This window comes from Grampus griseus, assembly GCF_964374135.1.
Source record: "Grampus griseus genome assembly, chromosome: 20".
Lineage (NCBI taxonomy): Eukaryota > Metazoa > Chordata > Mammalia > Artiodactyla > Delphinidae > Grampus > Grampus griseus.
The window spans coordinates 13,614,423-13,633,636 of NC_139014.1; the positions used below are offsets into that span (position 1 = coordinate 13,614,423).

Consider the following 19,214-nt stretch of genomic DNA (forward strand, 5'->3'; position numbering starts at 1 on the left):
CCCTTTGAATGTGGTTAAATAGGTGCAAAGCTTTAAAATTACAGGAGTGAAAGGACTTAAGAAGGTACCCATGCATGGATTTGTGGTACATTACCAATGAAATGAAATTATCTACTTTTCTAAATAGAACAAATTCTTTAAATTACATGTTTGTCAGGGAAACTATTCACTTACATTTATTTGCTTTAAAAGCTTTAGTCATAATCTCTCAAACTGCCTTTCTTACTGCGTAATAAAGTACACAGAATTTAATGAAAATCTCAGATGAACAAGTATGATACTTTTTTTCATGTGTTGTGACATTTTGACTATTTTCTTTGTAAAAAGTCAGATACAAAGATTTTTTCAATTTTTTAAAATATTTATTTATTTATTTGGTTGCGCTGGGTCTTAGTTGTGGCTCACCAGCTCCTTAGTTGCAGTACGTGGGCTCCTTATTTGTGGTATGTGAACTCTTAGTTGCAGCATGTGTGTGGGATCTAGTTCCCTGACCTGGGATTGAACCCAGGCCCCCTGCATTTGGAGCACCACCAGGAAAGTCCCTAAATATCATTGTTAATAATAATTGTTCCTTGTGAATAATTTGAGTAAATGTGAGATTTTACATCATTTTAAAATTTAGATCAAAACAATTTCCGTTTACGCGCCCCCTTGTGGTAGATGATATGTGGACTACTGATGAAAGTTTTGAAACCATTGTAAATTGCTCAGCTTATGTTATGTGGAGATCTGGTATATGTTTTCCCTGGAAGTCCAGAAGCTTAAAATGATAAATCAGTGGACTTATTGCCCAAGGGGGTTATGTCTAAAACAAAGTCTGGGGCAGTGAACACTTTAATTGTGATACCAATAGTTTATAGAAACTATTTTCCTCTTATTGCTTTTATTTGTTTAATACTCATTTAAAAATACGTTATTTGAATAGGTTAGGGAATAAAAGAAAAGTTCTTAAACATCAGTTTATAGTCTACCTGCGGAACCAAGATACTTACTGAGCAAACAATTTAGAGATCAGTTTCAATCTGTTATGTAAGAGGGCCAGTCTTTCTTAAATATTGCTTTCATTCTATCAATCCTTTGCTCTCAAATTGGGACTTCTAGTAAAATAGGAACTGCCAGATTAGACTAGCACTGTTTCCTGTCACTGTCTGTTCTGAATAAAATTACCTTGGACACAGCATTTTAAAACTCTGCATTTTTTCATTTTCCAGATGAACTAATTTATGCTTTTTAACCTGTACAGCTTTCCACTTGCACCTCCACGTTCTAGCCATAAGCCACCTATTTACTTGCTGACTCAGTTGCCATCAGACCTACGCCTGTAATCCTTCTGCCTGTGTCCAGTTCTGCATACCAGCAGCCTCCTGGACAAGTCCACATAGCAGGCACCTCAGATACAACATGTCTAAAACTGCATGCATCACTTGCCCCCATTACCTACCCTTCATTCAGTGTTGCCATCTTAGTAAATGGGATCACCATCCTACTGGCTGCTCAGGCTAGAAACCTGGGAATAGTCTTTTGTCCTATGTTGTTTGTTATATCTTTTAATTACCTCTTAAATATTGAATCCATTTCTCTCCATTCTCACTGTCAACATCATCTTGATTAGACTAGTTTAGTAGTCTCCAAACTGGTGTATGTGTAACTCCCCAATTCTCTTCTCTGTTCCATAGCTGGATGATTTTTTTTTTTAATATTTATTTATTTATTTTGGCTGCATCAGGTCTTTGTTGTGGCACACGGGATCATTGAGTTGCGGCATGCGAACTCTTAGTTGCAGCATGTGGGATCTAGTTCCCCGACCAGGGATTGAGCCTGGGCCCTCTGCATTGGGAGCGTGGAGTCTTAGCCACTGGACCACCAGGGAAATCCCCATAGCTGGATTATTTTTAAAACAGCCATTCTGATCAGGTCTTTTCCCCCCAAGTTGAAAAACCTTTCAATTACATACTTCCATTTGCTCTTAACAGAAAGTTCACAGATCCCTAATTTTGTGTATTTATTTCTTTTGCTTCCCACCACCCAAAACAAAATCAATAAAAAGCAAACTAAAAACCCGCAAAGCCTTTCGACTAACTTATCCTTCAAGTCAGCCTATTTATGCCATTTCCTAGGGCTTTTTCCCCTGAATTTCTCTCCCTCTTGCACCGTGAAACACATCTTTTTTTTAAAAACACCCATTAAACTTGTAATTATTTGTTTTAAGGTAAATATCATATACTTCATCAGATGAAGAACATAATAGCAACCCTGCAGATTGCACCCACCACGTGCTGTCAGTGTTCAAAGCACTTTATGTGTTTTATCCTCACAACAGCATTTTGATGTAAGTACTGTCACCCCATTTTTCAGAGGGAGAAGTTGAGGCAAGAGAGAGGTTAAGTAATTTATCCAGTATCATACAACTAGTAAGTGGCAGAATCAGAATTCAGTCCCAGGCATTGTGACTCCAGAATGTGTGCTTTTAACCTCCTTGGGCTGCCTTTAATCTCTGACTCCTGAACCGCATTAGTTTCCTGTGGCTGCTGTAACAAGGCAAAGTGAGAGATTAATTTTCTCACAGTTCTGGAGGCTAGAAGTAAAAAATCAAGGTGTCAGTGGGCCCACTCCCTCCAAAGGCTCTAGGAAAGAATTCTTTTCTTGCCCTTTACAGCTTCTAGTGCCCCAAGTGTTCCTTGGCTTGCTGGCAGCATAATTCCAATCTCTGCTAACCTCTGTCTCTTCAAGAAAGTCTAGGCCTTTTCTGTCAAGTGCCTCAAAATTCTTCCAGCCTTTTCCCATTTCCAGTTCCTAAGCCACTCCCACGTTTTTAAGTATCTGTTATAGCAGCACTTCCTTTCCCAGTATCAAAATCTGTTTTAGGGGACTTCCCTGGTGGCGCAGTGGTTAAGAATCTGCTTGCCAATGCAGGGGACACGGGTTCGAGCCTGGTCTGGGAAGATCCCACGTGCCGTGGAGCAACTAAGCCTGTGTGCCACAACTACTGAGCCTGCAGTCTATAGAGCCCACAAGCCACAACTACTGAGCCTGCGTGCCACAACTACTGAAGGCCGCATGCCACAACTACTGAGCCTGCGCTCTAGAGCCTGCAAGCCACAACTACTGAGCCCTCGTGCCACAGCTGCAAAGCCCGCATGCCACAGCTACTGAGCCCACACTCTAGAGCCTGTGAGCCACAACTGCTGAGCCCGCGTGCCACAATTACTGAAGCCCGCATGCCACAACTACTGAGCCTGCGCTCTAGAGCCCGTGAGCCACAACTGCTGAGCCTGCATGCCACAGCTACTGAGCCCGCGCTCTAGAGCCTGTGGACCACAACTGCTGAGCCCGCATGCCACAACTACGAAGCCTGCATGCCACAACTACTGAGCCTGTGCTCTAGAGCCTGCGAGCCACAACTACTGAGCCCGCGAGCCACAACTACTGAAGCCCGCGCGCCTAGAGCCCATGCTCCGCAACAAAGAGAAGCCACTGCAGTGAGAAGCCCACGCACCACAATGAAGAGTAGCCCCCGCTTGCCGCAACTAGAGAAAGCCCACGCGCAGCAACAAAGACCCAATGCAGCCAAAAAAATAAGTTAAAAAATTAAATCATAAAAAAAAAGCATGAAATCAAAATCTGTTTTAGTTTCCTAGGGCTGCCATAACAAATTGACCATAAAATGAGTTGTTTAAAGCAACAGGAATTTATTCTCTCGCGATTCTGGCGGCTAGAAGTTTGAAACCAGTGTCAGCAGGATTGTTTCTTTCTGGAGGCTCAGGGAGACTCTGTTCCATGCCTGTCTCCTAGCTTCTGGTGGTTGCTGGCCTTCCTTGGTGTCTCCTGGCTCATAGGCAAAGGCACATGACTCGAATCTCTGCCTCCATCTTCACATCACCTTCTCCACGTGTCTCTTTGAATCCTCTCCTCCGCTTGTAAGGATAGCAGTCATTTGATTTAGGGCTCACCCTAAATCCAGAATGATTTCATCTCAAGATCCTTAGCTAATTACATCTGCAAAGACCATATTTCCAAGTAAGGTCACATTCTGCAGTTTCAGGTGGACATACCTTTTTGTCAACCCACCACACTAGCGTTCCTCACTCTTATTAGTTTCTGTGGGTTTGTTTAGAAATGAAACTCAAAACGTACTGTTAGTCATTAACCTCTTACTTATCTTGGCTAAGTAAAAGCCAAACAGACTTTAAAATGTAGGCATATAATCTGTAAGTTTGCTATTAATTTTATCTTTAGCCCATATTTTCATTCCATTCTGTCCTCCCCTGTGACTTCAGGGAAGCCAGGCCAGTTTGGGTGTGCAGAAGGAACGTTGTAGAGACAGGGCTTCTGTAGAAACCAAATTCTAACCCCATAAACAAAGGTACTTACAAATTGATGTATATTCATCTAGGAAAGCAGTTGTCACTTTTACAATTAGAACAGATAATCTTGGTTATATAAACTGTGTAAACGTGCCCAAGTACATCAATATTAAAACTTCTTTGAAAGCATTAGCTGTTATTGTTCACTCAGTTTTGCTACTTTATGCTTTTGATGAATTTATCCTTCTGTAGCTTCAAGAAGAAAATAAATGGTCATTGTTGAGTATTATCTTTGATGAGCAGAATGAAAAATAGAGCTATTTTTACTTTTTATTTTTTTTTAATATATATTTTTGGCTGCATCGGGTCTTAGTTGCGGCATGTGGGATCTTTCGTTGCATGTTGTGGGCTTCTCTCTAGTTGTGGCATGCTGGCTCCAGAGCGCATGGGCTCTGTAGCTGCGGCATGTGGACTCAGTAGTTGTGGGTGTGGGCTTAGTTGCCCCGCTTCATGTGGGATCTTAGTTCCCCAACCAGGGATTGAACCCGTGTCCCTTGCATTGGAAGGCGGATTCTTAACCACTGGACCACCAGGGAAGTCCCCCAATAGAGCTGTTTTTAGAGGGACATTGACAAAACTGTACATTTAGGGGAAGAATATCAGGGTAGTGACGACTGGAAAACATGCTGTATGAGGAATAAAGTATTTGAGCATGTTTGGCCTGAAAAGAAAAAAAACGGGGTAAAATTATAGATGTTGTGAAAGAGTTGATGGACTGTGTGTGGAGGAGGCGTTAGGTTTATTTCAGAGAATTCTAGCAGGCAGAATCAGGATGGATTGGTGGAAACACTAGGTGTGTGTCATCTCTTAAAAGGAGAAAACTTTCTAACGGAGCAGTTCCAATCTAGAATAGACTGCCACCATATAAAGTTGTGAATTCTCTGTTAAGATGAAAATTAAGATTAAAATTAAGTGTTCTCCGTTAAGATGGAAATTATGCAGATGCCAGCATGGGCTAAGTCAGTCAACTGATAAGGACCCTTTTAGTAGCCTGTGAGTTGCTTGGAAAATTGGACAGAATGTCCATTTAATTAAATTTGTTCCCACAGCATCTCACTTTCATGTAGAAGTCGTATGCTTATAAATTGTTTTCTACCCCAAAAACGTTTTTATGTAGAATGTTTTTCTCGTTCCATTGAAATTTGTAGATATTTCTGAATCAAGAGGAAAAAAGCAAACAAGGAAAGAATTTGATATCATTAAACAGAGGGAAAATCCTTAAGATTGAAATCTTAGAAAACAAAGAATTAGGCTGTCCTGTAACTCTTGTGCTCCGTCAAAGCTCACTATGTACTTTTTATTTATTTATTATTTATTTTTGGCGGCATTGGGTCTTTGTTGCTGCGTGGGCTTTCTCTAGTTGAGGCGAGGGTAGGCTACTCTTCGTTGCGGTGTGCGGGCTTCTCATTGCAGTGGCTTCTCTTGTTGCAGAGCTCAGGCTCTAGGCGCATGGGCTTCAGTAGTTGTGGTACGTGGGCTCAGTAGTTGTGGCTCGTGGGCTCTAGAATGAAGGCTCAGTACTTGTGGCACACGGGCTCAGCCACTCCACGGCATTCGGGATCTTCCCGGACCAGGGCTCGAACCCGTGTCCCCTGCATTGGCAGGCGGATTCTTAACCACTGCGCCACCAGGGAAGCCCCCTATTAATCTTTTTATTTAGAGGATTCTGACATCTTTAACATTTTAAATTGGAGTAGACCATTGTTCTCACTCAGTCATAAAAAGTCAGTAGAAATACCCACTGTAAAGTGAAATCTAGAGCAGCTTAAAAAAATGATTTTCAGAAATTTTTGTAAAAAACTTCTAACAGAAATATATTAATATCATATGTCAGCAGATGCTGATTTGAAAGAGGGAAAACAGGAACCCTTTATTAATCTCTTTTTCTTTAAAATTTTTGATAATTTTGATATCCTTTTATTTATCCATGATTTAATATATCCCTTCTTTGTTCAGAATTATTGAATGTCTCATTCCTGGAATTCTGCTACATTTTAATTTATTTACTACCTTACTAGTAACAATAATATTTTCTATTTATTGATCGCTAATGATGTTTTCCAGGCACTATGATAGATGCCTTATTATAATACCTTTATTTACCATATAGTATCTTACCGTGTCCCTCAAGACAGGTACTGTTGTCCTCATTTTACCAGTGAGGTGAATAAAATGTCTCAGAGGCTCAGAGGAGTTGTGTCTTGTCCCCGTTCACATATCTCATTTAAAGCCATATCTTTCTTAAAGTGCTCTTCTTTCAGCTTTGTGAGTTTGCCTTTGAGCAGACAGGAATGTTAGACTCTTTCTTGTTAGGTACCTCACACATACTCCTGAATTCTTCTGAATGAGAGAAGAACTAAGTCACATATGTTTCTTGAAGTCTGGTCCTAGACATTAATTTGCCTTGTGTTTTTAGTTATTAGTGTTGAAGTCTCCACCTCCATTACAAGTGACTGGCATCTTTAGAGAGATTTAAGCAGGAAAAGAAGCTGCTGTACTCTTCTTCTCTCCAGTTTGAGCTTTGATTGTCCGTTAAGAAAGAGGGATGAGGCATTGTTACTTGATTGAGATGACTCCTTCAGGGACCAGAATTTAGCAGAGCATTTACACCATTTGGATGGAAATGTTTCTGAACTATACTGTAATGTGAACCTGCTCTGTACCTGCCAAGTACTGAACACAGTTTAAAAATTTCTGGTTATTCTGCTCCTCGCATTGTTACAGTGATGATCTTAAAGTTGATTGAAGTGTAACCAAGACTGTCCTCCACCAAGTACTCACACTCTCTGAATTTTAAGGTCATGTTTCTGCATGTCATGTTTTTAGATATCTTTCTTTGCTGCTATACTAATTCCTCTCTTCCCACTACTACAAGCAAATTATTTTATCCTAAGCTGCTATGGGCTAGGAAATCAAAATAATTAGAGGTTCAAATAAAATGAGTACCTTGAGTTTGAATGAGACTTGATAGGATCCCTTATGAGCAAATATACTGAGCTTTAGTGCACAATCTTTGTGAGTTTTAACTTCCACTGGATAGATAAAATTGTCAGGTAAGTGCCATTTTGTCTAACATCAAAGTGTTTTTGTGCTTTTTTTAAACAGAGAAGAAGACACGGAAAATGAAAATGAAAAGAAAATTTGGTACTACAGCACAAAGGTCCAGCTTGCAGAATTAATTGACTGTCTAGACAAAGATTACTGGGAAGCAGAACTCTGCAAAATCCTAGAAGAAATGCGTGAAGAAATCCACCGGCACATGGACATAACTGAAGACCTGACCAATAAGGCTCGGGGCAGTAATAAATCCTTTCTGGCGGCAGCTAATGGTGAGAGGGAAATTTTCTTATTTTACTTTTTGTTCCATTTCCTGGTATGAAATCACTACAAAATATGAAAATATATTAAAATTTTCAAGTATGATTATTTGAATTCTCTATATTTCATTTTCTCAAGAGGAACTTGTTCATCCTAACATAAATTGGGGATCCTGTGCATTTTAGTGTTTTGTACCTTGCCTTGCTCATTGCTGATGTTCCCCAAATTATATTTGTTTCTTTCTTTAATTCAAGAATTTTATTAATAAACCTTTTGGGGAGTCCTGTTTTTAATTATGAGAAATGGTATTCCTTTAAAATTTACTCTTTGTTTTCTTTTTTTCTAATAAACTTTTAATTTTAGAATAATTTTAGAGTTACAGAAAAGTTGCTAAGATAACACAGAGGGTTTCATGTACGCTGCAGCATGCTTCCCCTATTGTAACATCTTTTTTTTTTTTTTTTTTTGCGGTACGCGGGCCTCTCACTGCTGTGGCCTCTCCCGCTGCGGAGCATAGGCTCCGGACGCGCAGGCTCAGTGGCCATGGCCCACGGGCCCAGCCAAGTCCGCGGCATGTGGGATCTTCCCAGACCGGGGCACGAACCCGTGTCCCCTGCACCGGCAGGCGGACTCTCAACCAATGCGCCACCAGGGAAGCCCGTGGGGGCCACTCTTCGTCACGGTGCGTGGGCCTCTCACTATCGCGGCCTCTCTTGTTGCGGAGCACAGGCTCCAGATGCGCAGGCTCAGTAGTTGTGGCTCATGGGCCTAGTTGCTCCGCGGCATGTGGGATCCTCCCAGACCAGGGCTCGAACCTGTGTCCCCTGCATTAGCAGGCAGATTCTCAACCACTACGCCACCAGGGAAGCCCCAGATCATGACTTCTAAATTTCATTCTCCAGGGGTTCCCTGGTGGCACAGTGGTTGGGAGTCTGCCAGCCGATGCAGGGGACGCGGGTTCGTGCCCCGGTCCGGGAAGATCCCACGTGCTGTGGAGCAGCTGGGCCCGTGAGCCATGGCCGCTGACCCTGTGCATCCAGAGCCTATGCTCCGCAGCGGGAGAAGCCACAGCAGTGAGAGGCCCGCGTACCGCAAAAAAATAAAAAATAAAATAAAATCTCATTCTCCGATTAAAAAAAGAATCAAGACTCCTTGAGAATTCTAGGGCTGGGGCAAAGAAAATACAAGGTGAGTCTGGAACATCTTGCAGTGCTGGAAAGTGAGGAAGCACAGAAGGAAGGAAGGTGGGAAGGAAGTGTGTTTAAAGGTTACAGGACTCATGTGTTTAAAGGATACAGGACTTACCTGGAAAAGCTCCCAATGGCCAAAAGCTGGACCGATTTGAGCAACAAAGTAAAAATGATAGTATTGGATCATAACCCAAAGAACATTATTAATATACAGGAGTCTATGCTGATATAACTTGTGGTCTGCACCCATGCCGTAGTATCACTCCACCCTAGTTGAAAGAAAATTAGAGCCATTAGGGATTTAGTGACTTCCAGAAAGTTATGGGACTTCAGAGAGAAATGTTTCCAAATGGGCCTCTGTTTTCTCATTTTACAGTGGAGACCTGAAGATTTAGTAGCCTACCCCCAGGCTCACGTAGTTAATTCAGGTCAGATCTGTGCTAGGTCCTGGGTCTCTAGGTTTTTGTTACTGTACCACACTGCCCAGACTGTGGGTCTGTGTCAGCTTAACAGATTTTCTCCTATGCCAGAGGATATCACAGTAATCTATATCAATCTCAATTTTAAAAGATAGACTAATTTTTCTTTCTTTTTTAAAAAAGAAATTAGAGCCTATATTATCATGTATTTTCTAGAAGTGAAGATAACCAAATCGATTTGAGTTCTCTAAACATCAAAATGTTACTGGTAATCTTGATCCTTATTTCATAGCTCTTAATGCTTTTAGCAAATTTATGTTTAATAACTTGTATTGAAACTCTTAAGTGGCATTTGTAGTACTTTTATACTTGGTATATATGGAAACATAATTTTATTTGTTTTATTATAGAAGAAATTTTGGAATCTATAAGAGCCAAAAAAGGAGACATTGATATTGTTAAAAGTCCAGAAGAAATAGAAAAGGAGAAGAATGAGACTGAGAATAATAACTCCAAAGATGCTGAGAAAAGCAGAGAGGAGTTTGAAGACCAGAGTCTTGAAAAAGACAGTGATGACAAAACACCAGATGATCCTGAGCAAGGAAAATCTGAGGGTAAAAACATTATTTGGTTAAAAAGAAATATTTCATCAGTGTTACTTACGAAAACTCCAGTTTTACTTGCAAAATGAAAATGAATCTTTTTTATTGCAAACAACTATTTAATTTTACATTTCTGAAGAGATTAGGATACCCTTCCTCCATATATAACATGTACAGTCATTGTAATGAGTTTTATATATTGGTGGATTTACTATAGTGTTATACCCATATCTCTATTTATACTTCTTAATAAGGTGCCATTTCCCTATAAGATTTTTTGGTGAAAATCACTGTTTTTATACCAGAATATACACTTTTGTATGTGATATAATACGTTCCTTTTTATGTTAACTACTTAAACATTCTTAATATATCAAATATTCTTAAATACCCTTTGGATTACCTGCTGCAAAATTATCCCAGAATCTAATTGCTTCAAAATGGCCATCGAATAGAAGCCAGGTTTTTTGGTGATCATTCATTTTTAGTAGTTGACTGAATGTGGCCATTTGTCCTAAAGCAATTTTAAAGGATATCTTTAAAGTTTTGTTGTGCATTTTACTGTAGAGCCAACAGAAGTTGGGGATAAAGGTAACTCTGTGTCAGCAAATCTTGGCGACAACACAACAAATGCTTCTTCAGAAGAGACTAGTCCCTCTGAAGGGAGGAGTCCCGTGGGGTGTCTCTCAGAAACCCATGATAGCAGCAACATGGCAGAGAAGAAGGTGGCATCTGAGCTCCCCCAGGATGTGCCAGGTACAGAGGGCAGTGTATCAATGCCTCTGTAATGGGGGGGAAATCCTTCCCTTTAGTAGTAAAAGCTGAATGTCACCTAAAACTTTAAAGTATGTGTTCATTCATGCTGCTTGCTTACATAAGTGCCATCCCTGATTGCTAAGTTGTCACCTAACATTTGGAGTTTGACAGATGTTCTTGCATTTAGTGCTTGAAACTCATCATAATCTTCATGCTTTTTAAAGTTCATTTAGCTGTTTTTGTCTAATAGACTTATTTTTATATTTTATCACCAGACCATAGTGGCAGATATTTTGGTTTTAAGTACTCACATACTAATGGCTCAGTGTTGAATGATTTGACCATTCCAATTCTGTATGTACTAACAGATTAATTTTATGTTTGCATGTGGTCATGTAAGTTTTTTTTTAACAACATCTCAAACCATAATGTTACAATAGAAAACCATTGTCACAATATATTTTGACATGAAAATGTAAATTAACCAGTAATAAATTTTAAGCTTTTTAAAATTAAATTCAAAATAAGTTCTATCACACCAAGAATGTTATTATGCCTTTCCTTTTGCCTTTTTTAAAAATGAAAAAAAATTTTTTTATTATAGGAGCTGTGTGTATATTTTTGAAAAACAAATCAGAAAATTTAGATGAGCAAAACAAGAAAAAAAATACTGGTAATCCTATCAAAAGTCAATAATTATAGTTAATACTGTATTGGAAATCCTTAAAGAGTTTTTCTGTGTATTATAAGAATGTCATGTAGTTCTTTCCTTTTTTTTTCCCGCCTCTCTTTATTTTAGCCATTCTGGTAGGAATGTAAGGATATCTTACTGTGATTTGAACTTGTAGTTCCCTGGTGACTAAGGATGTTGAGCATCTTTCGTGTGTGTGTGTGCGTGTGTGTGTGTGTGTGTGCGCCTATATGTGTGTGTGTGTGTGTGTGTGTGTGTGTATATATATATATATTAGACATTTGGATAACTTCTTTTGAGAATTGCCTGTCAGTTCTTTTGTTCATTTTCTATCAAGTGGTCTCTTTTTTTTGTGTGTGGATGTTTCATTGGCTGGGCTAAGTCCAGTCCCTCTACTCCATCCTGACTGGAAGCAAAAGTTTCTCCATTGATATTTTAAAAAATGTTAACCCAATCTCATCATATTCCTGGAATAAATACAACTTGGTTGTGATATGTTCTTGCTCTTATGTATTGTTGCATTTCATTTTTTAATATTTTGTTTAGGATTTTTGCGTCAACTTTCATGAATGATATTGACTTGCAATTTTCTTTCTGTGATAATGTCTGTGTCAGGATTTGATGCCTAGATTATGCTGGCCTCATAAAATGAGTTGGTACAAGTTCCCACTTTTCCTTTTGTCTGCAAGAGTTTCTGTGGGTTGGTGTTATTTATTCCTTAAATGTTTGCTACAGTCTTCTGGTCCTGGAGTTTTCATTGTGGGAAAGTTATTAATTGTAGATTTCATTTCTTTGATAGATAGTAGCTATTCATATTTTCTGTTGTTTTCTTGTGTCAGTTTTAGTAAATTTTATTTTTCTAGGAATCTACCATTTCATTTAAATTTAAGATTTTATTGACATAATAACATCCTATTTTTTAAATGTCTATAGCATCTGTAGTGATCTCTTTTTTCAGTCAAGAAATTGGTTATCTGTTTTCTCTTAATCATTTCATAAGACTATTAACAATTTTTATGAGTCTTTAAAAAAATAACTTTGGGCTTTGTTTATCCTCTTTATATTTTTTCTAGGTTTTTATCTTATTTTTATTTCATTCCTTTTATATTTTTTCATTTTTGTGAATTTTTCTTCCCTGTCTTTTTTTTTTCAAAACCACTCTATTGAGGTATAATTAATATACAAAAAGCTGTACATATTTAATATGTACAACTTGATGAGTTTGGAGATAAATATATACCTGTGAAACCATCACCACAATCTATGACATAAACATATCCATCACCTCCAGAAGTTTCCCATACCCTCTTTTTTTTTTTTTGGTTGTGGACCATTTTTAAAGTCTTTATTGAATTTGTCACAGTATTGCTTCTGTTTTATGTTTTGGTTTTTTGGCCGTGAGGCATGTGGGATCTTAGCTCCCTGCCCAGGGATTGAACCTTCCTCCCCTGCACTGGAAGGCAAAGTCCTAACCACTGGACCGCCAGAGAAGTCCCTCGCATACACTTTTTTTTTTTAAACATCTTTATTGGAGTATAATTGCTTTACAATGGTGTGCTAGTTTCTGCTTTATAACAACGTGAATCAGTTATACATATACATATATCTCATACCCTCTTTATTATTTTTTTCTTCTAGCTTCTTAAGATGGATGCTTTGATTATTTTTTATTTTTTCTATGTCTGTTGTCAAGGCTATAAATTTCCCTCTATGTACTGCTGTAGCTGCATCTCACAAACTTTAATATGTTATTTTGTCTTTATCATTCAGTTTAAAATACTTTCTAAATTCTATTATGATGTGGGTTTTTTTTAACCCATTGCTTGTTTAGAAATATATTGTTTAATACTCAAACATTTAGAGATTTTCTTTTTTTTTAATTAATTTTTGGCTGCTTTGGATCTTCATTGCTGTGCACAGGCTTTCTCTAGTTGTGGTGAGTGGGGGCTACTCTTCCTTGCAGCCAGTGGCTTCTCTTGTTGTGGAGCACAGGCTCTAGGCACGTGGGCCTCAGTAGTTGTGGCATGCTGCTCAGTAGTTGTGACTCTCAGGCTGTAGAGCTCAGGCTCAGTAGTTGTGGCACATGGGCTTAGTTGCTCTGCAGTGTGTGGGATCTTCCCGGACTAGGGCTCGAACCCATGTCCTGTGCATTGGCAGGCGGATTCTTAACCACTGCGCCACCAGGGAAGTCCTAGAGATTTCTAGTTATCTTTTTTATTGATTTCTAGTTTAACACACTGTAGTCAGAGAACATTCTGTACGTGATTTATGTCCTTTAAGATTTGTTGAGGCTTGTTTTGTGGTCCAGCATTTGGTTAATGTTGATGAACTGTCTCATATACACTTGAAGAGGATGTCTATTTTTAGTTTTGGGGTGCAGTACAGAACAACTAGGTCAGGGTTTTAATTGTGTTGTTGAAATCTATATGTTTGCTATTTTTTTTCCCCTCTATGGAAGATAATTTTTTTTAACATCTTTATTGGAGTATAATTGCTTTATAATGGTGTGTTAGTTTCTGCTTTATAACATATGCAAGATACTTTTAAGTTATTTCTATTTACTGTGGGGTTGCCTTTTTATCTTTTAAATATTTTTAGTTTTTGCATTATATATTTTGAGCCTGTGTTAGTAGGTGCACATAATTTTTATATTGTTGAATTAACTATATCTTTGTGAAATGTCCTTTATCTTTAATAATACTACTAAACTACAGAAGCTTTCTTTTGATTAGCGTTTGTATTTTATATCTTTTCTGGAATGGAAAGATACTTAAAAATAACCCGAGAATTTAAAATCTCTTTCAAAATACATCTACTTTAAAATTTCCTTAGAAATATATACACACATATGTATACATATATATGCATATGCATATTTATTTATTTCAAGCTGTATTTTGTCAAGTCCTGTCAGAGAGCACTATCATTTTCTTATGATAGACGACATTATGCAAAAGAAAAATTATAAGTCTGTGGTCTAAAAATCTAAAGGAGTGAGAACATAAGAAAAATGGGCAGATTTCATGATTTCAAATTGGGTATGATTCAGAAAGATTTTATGTGGCTGAGATTGAAGTTTAAACTGAAAAGTTGGGCCATATTTTGGGAAATGTTTGTAGACATCACTTAAAAAAGTTAATCTCTGGGGCTTCCCTGGTGGCGCAGTGGTTGAGCGTCCACCTGCCGATGCAGGGGACGCGGGTTCATGCCCCGGTGCAGTAGGATCCCACATGCCGCGGAGCGGCTGGGCCCGTGGGCCGTGGCCGCTGGACCTGCGCGTCCGGAGCCTGTGCTCCGCAACGGAAGAGGCCACGGCAGTGGGAGCCCCGCGTATCGGGGAAAAAAAAAAAAAAAAAAAAAGTTAATTTCTGAATATCTGTTCCTGAGATTTTCCACCGCTGCATCTGTATTCCAGACATTTCACTTCAGTTCATGAAAATGGTTATGTTGCCAAAAACGACCCCTTATAGCAAGTGTACTGTTTATTATTCAGTATAACTTCTTTGTAGTTAACAAATAGCTCAATTTCAGAATTACACTTTCGTTCTGGATTTTAGATTAGAAACTTTTGTACCAGATTGCCAGTTTTTCAGTATATAAGGAGAGACAGGGGCATGTGTCTTTCTAGCATCTTAACCTCAAATGTACTATGAGAATTTGTATTCAAACATATAATGAAGACAGCATTTGTTTTATTAAAGTTATGCCTCTAGATTTAATGACTGGGACTAAGAAAATAGCAGCAGTAGATAAAACTGGCTTTATTTCCATAACTATTTATAATTGCTTTGAAAGTGTTTCCATGGACATATTGAAAGTCTAACATCTGTAAAGTTGAACTATAAGAACATATTAATTTAACCTTTTTCTTAACTTTTTGGGATAACGACATCTTAAAAGATAGTACTTTGCTTTAGGTTTGGATTTTATTGTAAGGAAATTAAGTGGAGGTTAAGAGGCTGCTGATACTGGATGCTGAACTGATGTGCTTCCCGTTTACTTTTACCTCATTGAGTTGATTGATAATGGCTTTTAGAGGTTCTGCAGCTAAATATTACTCTTTTGTTTCTTATTCTTTTTTTTTTTTTTTTGCGGTATGAGGGCCTCTCACCGCTGGGGCCCCTCCCGTCGTGGAGCACAGGCTCCAGATGCGCAGGCCCAGCAGCCACGGCCCGTGGGCCCAGCCGCTCCGTGGCACGTGGGATCCTCCTGGACCGGGGCACGAACCCACGTCCCCTGCACCGGCAGGCGGACTCCCAACCATTGCGCCACCAGGGAAGCCCTTCTTATTCTTTTAAATGTGTTTGGTTTTAGCTTCTAGTGTAGAATATTTGAACTGTGAGGACTATTGGTAGGTGATATCTTCTTTGTGGTGTTTTAAAGCAAATGCTTGAGATTTCTTTAATCCTAATTAAGTAAGGATGTAAAGAGTTCTAGAGCAATTCCTCTCAACTGAAATGGACGAAAACTTAAGGCAAATTAACTTGGGACAAGTCAACGAAAAAGCTATGTATTATGAGTTATGATAGTCCTCAGCTTGTTAGCACCTTGAAAGTTTAAATGGACAGATTCTGAATTCAGTTTGCTTTCAGTGGGGTAATGGTTTTTTTTAACATCAAAATACCTTGGGATGGGATTGATTGCCTATTCTTTTATGAAGTACCATCATCTTCCTAATAGCAGAGAGCACTTTCTATGAAGTATTTTAAGATACGATTAGGTGGAATCTCTTAAGTCCTATCCCAGAGTTATTGTCTTGGTTAAAACCATACTTGGGGTGTATTGTATACTGAAATAGTTTTTTGTGGGCTAGTGTGGAACCCAATCACTTTTTATTATACTTCTGTGAGAAAATGCACTCTGAATTCTGAGCTCATAAATGAGGGGATGTCTATATACTGTTTCATTATTCGAGAAGATGATTTTTAGACAATTATAAATTAAGAATACAGCACATTTCAAAACTAGATCTACAGATGTGAAAGGAATGATTAGTGAGGAATTTGATGCTATTCATGTGAGACTTCTCTTCCAAATATATGCATTTTCCAACATGAGTTAGTTGATTATATTACTGGTTTGCAGCTGTCAGATTTTAAGTTTGCCATTTCTGTCTTTCATGTAGAATTTTCTTATTATGAACATGCACGGAAGTTAAGAGAATAGTATAGTGACCCCTCCCCCATATTTTAACACTTAGATTAGAAAATCATCAATATTTTGTCATACGAGTTTTACTCATGCTTTTTTTTTTTAACTGCTTTTTTGAGTGTGGAGGACTCAAATTTTTAAAAATCGCCCCCCTTTGACCCCATGTGTACACTATTAGATAAATCATAATCCTCAGTTAATTGCACTCATCATTGGTCATTACATATTCCCCCTTAATTTATTCATTCACGTTTGAAATGATCTTTATTAATGAAATAAACACCTAGGAACCTATCACCCAAAACAGAAGTCTAAGTCCTGCTTTGAAACTCACCTGTATCGAGCCATCTCCCTGTTCTCATCGCCTGCATCCTTCTACCCTACCTGAAGTGATTGTCACCCTGAATCCTGTGTTCACTAATATTTTCTTTCCTTTTTATAACAGAAATCCAGTAGAATTAAGACTATTGATACTAGAGGTCAAAGTGATGTATAGCCCACATAACTGTTGCTTCATTGAGTTGATCTACATGGTTTGCTAAAAACTATGTATTTCTGTTTCTTTATTTTATTTTATTTTATTTTTGCGGTATGCGGGCCTCTCACTGCTGTGGCCTCTCCTGTTGCGGAGCAACAGGCTCCGACGCGCAGGCTCAGTGGCCATGGCCCACGGGCCCAGCTGCTCCGCGGCATGTGGGATCTTTCCAGACCAGGGCACGAACCCATGTCCCTTGCATCGGCAGGCGGACTCTCAACCACTGCGCCACCAGGAAAGCCCTCGGTTGTTTTAAACTGTGTAGCAAGTGTGTTGTGTTAAGTATGTCTTATTAAGTGTATGTGTTAAGTATAACTTCGGGGAACTTAATCTTTTCGCTTTATATTACTAATATAATGTTTTATGTTGCTGGAGTTCTTTCACATTAACTGTATTACAATACTCCTCTGTGTAACTATACCACAGTTTATCCCCTTTCCTGATGATGTGAATTTGGGTTGTTTCCTTACTGCAGTATTCTAAAGCAAATCCCAGACCTCATGTTATATCAGTCCTACATACATTTCTAAAGAATATGGACATTTTCTTGTATAATTACAGTGCCATTATCATTTTAATAAAATTGACAGCAATTCCTTACTGTCACCTACTATCCAGTCAATTTAAATTTCCTCACTTAAAAAAATTTTTTTAAACATTGGCTGTGTTTTAAATAACTCCAAATAAGATCCCCGCGTGACATGACATTTGGTTTTATATCTACTGAGTCTCTTAATCTAGAGCATTCTCCCCTTCCCTGACTTTTTAAAGAATCTTAGTATATCCTACTATGGAATATCCCACATCCAGGATTTTCTTTCCTTCTTAGTGTTTAATTTGTTCTAAAGGCTCGATTAAATTCATTTTCAATGACTTTTGGCAAGAATACTTCATAAGCTGTGTTCTGGGTATTTCACATCATATTGCATCAAAAGGCTCATTGTGATGTCTGTATGTTTTACCTTTACAAATTCTAAGATTGATCAGTGAGTTCAAAATCAGCTGTCTATTTGGAAGTTATAGTATATGATTTCTAATTCTATAATTTTTTTCAGTATTTTTTTAACTGGAATTCTTCTGTAAAGAATTTTCCCTCATTAAGTCTATTTGAATACCTTGAAATATAATTAGAGCAGAAATAAATGCTTAATTATTTCTCTTAAAATCTGATTTTCAGAGTCAGGAGTTGGTGTCTAGTTACCTTCAGTGGTGATTTTTGAGTTATGAACTTTGGGGGGAGGGGCATGATTTTCTCATTTTAAGTATCTGTTTGAACTCATGGGTCTTTATGTATGCAGTTTGTTTCAGTCAGTTGTAGTTATCATTAATTTGGTTATATTGATTTTCAGGAGGCCCTTTATGTTGGATTTTGAGTCCTTTTTGCTGTGTATGACCCCAGTAGTCTCTTTTGCTTTTTTGCTTTTTGGCAGAATAAGATGTATGTGGCTTATCTTATACATTTCTTACCCCAGACCTGGAATCAGTAATTCCTGCAAGAAGCCCTGGTTCCTTTTTGTGGGAAATGATATTTAGAGACTGTCATCTGGGCCCAAGAATATTTACTGCTCTTGGGCTCTCACTGCCTCTAGGCTTTTTTATTGGGTAGTGTTAGGAAATAGGTATTTTGGAAAAGAAAAAAACCAATTCATGTTGACATTTCAAATTCAGATTGAGGATTGCATACTTAGTTTCTTTTTTTACACTTGTATCTCTTTTCCTTTATACTGAATGCCTTAGTTCCTAATAACAGTAACTTAATTATATACTTGCTTTATCCTGTTATAGATGTCCATTAATAATATAGATTATTTTTATAATTATTGTTAATATCCTGATGTGCATTAATAACAGTAATAAGAAATGATTTAAATAGCATAGTAATTTCATAATACCAATATTATTGCTCACAGTAAGAGTACTGAACCGCATTTAAGATTTTTTTGCAGCTCTTTATCTTTATACCATATTTCCAGTAAGAATGTATAGTCAAAATTCTGTGTTCCAAAGTCACTTGAAATAATCTTTTTCTCTGTGTGGTTATGCCAACAACTTGATACACGATTAGGCTGTTTTCTTTCAGTTTTTAGGGGCTGCATTTCTAACTTGAATTTTTAAAAAATGTAAAACATTTACATGATTCCAAAGTCAAACTTTGTAACTGTTATCTATTCAGAGAATTTCCACTTTC

At 38.1% G+C, this 19,214-nt stretch overlaps 1 protein-coding gene across 11 annotated transcripts in view; it reads left to right on the forward strand.

Annotated features, from left to right (window-relative positions):
* Window positions 1–19,214, forward strand: part of BPTF (bromodomain PHD finger transcription factor) — a gene marked incomplete at its 5' end in the record, with an annotated part of 139,257 nt that overhangs the window by 39,493 nt on the left and 80,550 nt on the right. For all 11 annotated transcript variants that reach the window (XM_082678170.1, XM_082678175.1, XM_082678180.1 and 8 more), the window contains 3 exons: window positions 7,470–7,693; window positions 9,702–9,905; window positions 10,461–10,649. In XM_082678170.1, coding sequence (XP_082534296.1) covers window positions 7,470–7,693; window positions 9,702–9,905; window positions 10,461–10,649 — 617 coding nt within the window. The remainder of the gene's footprint in view (window positions 1–7,469; window positions 7,694–9,701; window positions 9,906–10,460; window positions 10,650–19,214) is intronic.